The sequence below is a fragment of the Sinocyclocheilus anshuiensis genome, unplaced genomic scaffold, assembly GCF_001515605.1.
Source record: "Sinocyclocheilus anshuiensis isolate Anshui unplaced genomic scaffold, SAMN03320099.WGS_v1.1 scaffold464, whole genome shotgun sequence".
NCBI classification, from domain to species: Eukaryota; Metazoa; Chordata; class Actinopteri; order Cypriniformes; family Cyprinidae; genus Sinocyclocheilus; species Sinocyclocheilus anshuiensis.
Genome location: NW_015555731.1, coordinates 316,369 through 319,675, shown reverse-complemented (window position 1 = coordinate 319,675; position 3,307 = coordinate 316,369). Strand labels below are relative to the sequence as shown.

The window sequence follows — 3,307 nt, the reverse complement described above, 5'->3', positions numbered from 1 at the left end:
TATATATATATACAGCCATTCGATTGCGTACCAATGAAGTTTCATTGCCGAAAAAGTAGATGGCATCCAATCCTTCCTGCTCCAAGACGTCCAGACAGAGGCGTTTGTCCCAGCCCTCTGGGAAGATGTCGAAACTGATCAAACCCCCTGCAGACAATGACAAAACCACTGATCTATAATAGAGAACTGGATTGCTCATGACGTCATGAAAGTGAAGACGCAGCGCCGCCATATTGGTAATCCCTAGTGTGCATAAACGTTCTATTGAATTAATAGGAAATTGTATGATTTTAACAAAAAAACATTGCCTAACAAGTCAGCGTTTTTAAATCTGAAGTATCTCTGTACATTCTTACAATGCAAACACCCTAGGCATGCGGTTATTTTTTTAATGTCGGGAATTTCCCCTACTTATTAAAAAGCTACGTTCATTACAGAAGCGAACATCATGAACATGATACACATCAGACAGACACGACCTCAACATATATATATATATAACAAATGACAAAGTGCTCATTCTGAAATCTGAATAAAGATGGCGGATCGTACACTTCTGGTGGCTTCACTGCCTGTTGACATTTTAGAACGCGATGAGCAATCCAGTCATTATATATAGATCAGTGGACAAAACCCACTATTAAGAGGAAATTTAAGAAAAGATAGTCCGATTCATTTAGCATTGGTGTAACCTTGAGTATCAAAATTTTATCAAGGATGCCTGCAGTGTTTTTCCAAGTTAATGGTTTGGAGATAATGTTCAGTAAAGGTTTAGTGAAAGATTTTAGCTGTTTGAAACTTCTACCAGCTCTCATCCCCATAAATCAACACATGCTGGCCACTCTGATGCCAGCAAACCTGAACATGTAAATTTTCCAGAATTTTCAATCAGGTTTCCAACCGCATCACTCAATGGCTCAAATAGTATAATATAGTGAGAATATAGAGGAAAAAAAACAGAGCCTAAATTGAGCAAAAGTGTGCAATTAGGTGCAGATGCTGATATTTATATGGCAAAAAGTAAGATGAAATTCTGATACTTGTACTGTAACTCAATAAGATCTTTATAACAGTATAGTACAGGGTTTGCCAACTGGCGAACTCCGGTCCAAATACGCCATGAGATGCGTCTATCCGGACCGCGAAGCCTTTTTACATAGTGAAATAATTAAATGCCAAACTCTATTTTCTAACAAAATCAAATTTATATCAAGCATATCAAGGTCCGCTCAGTAGCGTTTGGGTCCTACGGCGCCAAGGGTTGCTACTACAGTTAACTGTTGCTACAGTCAGATATGCAGTCATGTGCGCAGATAGTTGACAGGTCTTTAAAAAGTCTTAAATTTAGTTGTATCAAGGCCATAAAACATCTTAAATGGTACAATAAAGTCTTGATTATGATTTAAGGAGGTCTTGGGGACGGTAAGACAAGAATTGCAATACGGCTTAATGTGATGACAGAAACCTGGTTAAAACCTGATGATTACATTATTTTAAATGAGTCTACCCCCCAAGATTACTGTTATAAACATGAGCCGCGTCCAAAAGGTAAAGGGGGAGGTGTTGCCTCAATTTATAACAATGTTTTCAGTATTTCTCAGAAGGCGGGCTTCAAGTATAACTCGTTTGAAGTAATGGTGCTTCATATAACATTGTCCAGAGAAACAAGTGTTAATGATAAATCCCCTGTGTCGTTTGTACTGGCTACTGTATACAGGCCACCAGGGCACCATACAGACTTTATTAAAGAATGTGCTGATTTTATATCCGAGTTAGTGCTGGCTGCAGATAAAGTTTTAATTGTTGGTGATTTTAATATCCATGTTGATAATGAAAAAGATGCATTGGGATCAGCATTCATAGACATTCTGAACTCTATTGGGGTTAGACAACACGTCTCAGGACCTACTCATTGTCGAAATCATACTCTAGATTTAATACTGTCACATGGAATTGATGTTGATGGTGTTGAAATTATGCAGCCAAGCGATGATATCTCAGATCATTATTTAGTCTTGTGCAAACTTCATATAGCTAAAACTGTAAATTCTACTCCTTGTTACAAGTATGGTAGAACCATCACTTCTACCACAAAAGACTGCTTTGTAAGTAATCTTCCTGATTTATCCCAATTCCTTAGCATATCCAAAACCTCAGAACAACTGGATGATGTAACAGAAACTATGGACTCTCTCTTTTCTACCATTTTAGATACAGTTGCTCCTTTACGCTTAAGGAAGATTAAGGAAAAAACTGAAAAATTAGTGTTTACTATTGTCATTTTGCATTATTGACACACTATTTTCCTAATTAATGCTGTTCAGTAGCTTTGACACAATCTGTATTGTTAAAAGCGCTATATAAATAAAGGTGACTTGACTTGATAATTAAATATCAAAAGGCTGTGATTTAATTGAATATGAATGCTGCATGTTTCAAAGTCTGCTGCTGGGCTGCTTTTTGTGCTTCCGTTACTGGGGAAACCACTATATTTCTACCATTCCAAAAGCACCACCTGCTGGCAGAGAATGAATTAGCATTTTTAATAAGCCCATGTTTTTATGCAGCAAACAGTTGTAAATGTGAACTAGTGGATCGACCAGAAGATAATGCATTATAAAACTTTAAACAATTAAGACAGTAATATATATATATATATATATATGTTATTTAATGAATATAATAAATGATTGATAATAATTGTTTAAATTAATATAATTGATACTTTTGCTTAAAAACAATAAATTTTCTTAAAAAATATTTTAAAGGCTGAAACGTTAATCATTTTATAAAACCTTTTGTTTTTATGAAAACCTATATCTGAACTCTAAATCATGCTTTTTACAGTCACTTTAAAGGGCCAGCAGGAGGTGCTGTTGGAGTGGTAGAGATCAAGGTTTCCCCAGGTAACGGCTGTACACAAAGCAGCGCTCCGCTCAAAAAAAACACTGCTTTATCAGACATTACATGCAAGATTAAATGAAAATGACATCCAAATTTCTGAAGACAGTCGTTTCCTTCAGAAATACAGTGATATAAAAACACCTGCACTCAGTGTATGGGAAACACTGTAGTCTCATAATTGAAGTGTAAATTTTGCAGATTACATCATTGTCCAGTATTGTACAGTCAGCAATTTATTATAAAAACGCTTTCATAATTGTAATATACATATTTACATACATAATTATTCAGGTGCATATGTAATATATTGCGAAAACTTGAGGCTACAGCAGCACTTCTTCTTCGTCTTGTCTGATGCACTCAACCAAGCATTCTAACCACGACCTCACCCCACCCCCCCCCC

General features: G+C 36.1%; 1 protein-coding gene across 2 annotated transcripts in view; it reads right to left on the bottom strand.

Moving 5' to 3' along the window:
• Window positions 1–3,307, bottom strand: part of LOC107672914 (phosphomannomutase 1-like) — a 10,999-nt gene that overhangs the window by 636 nt on the left and 7,056 nt on the right. For both annotated transcript variants that reach the window (XM_016466287.1, XM_016466286.1), the window contains exon 7: window positions 32–147. In XM_016466287.1, the coding sequence (XP_016321773.1) occupies window positions 32–147 (116 nt within the window). The remainder of the gene's footprint in view (window positions 1–31; window positions 148–3,307) is intronic.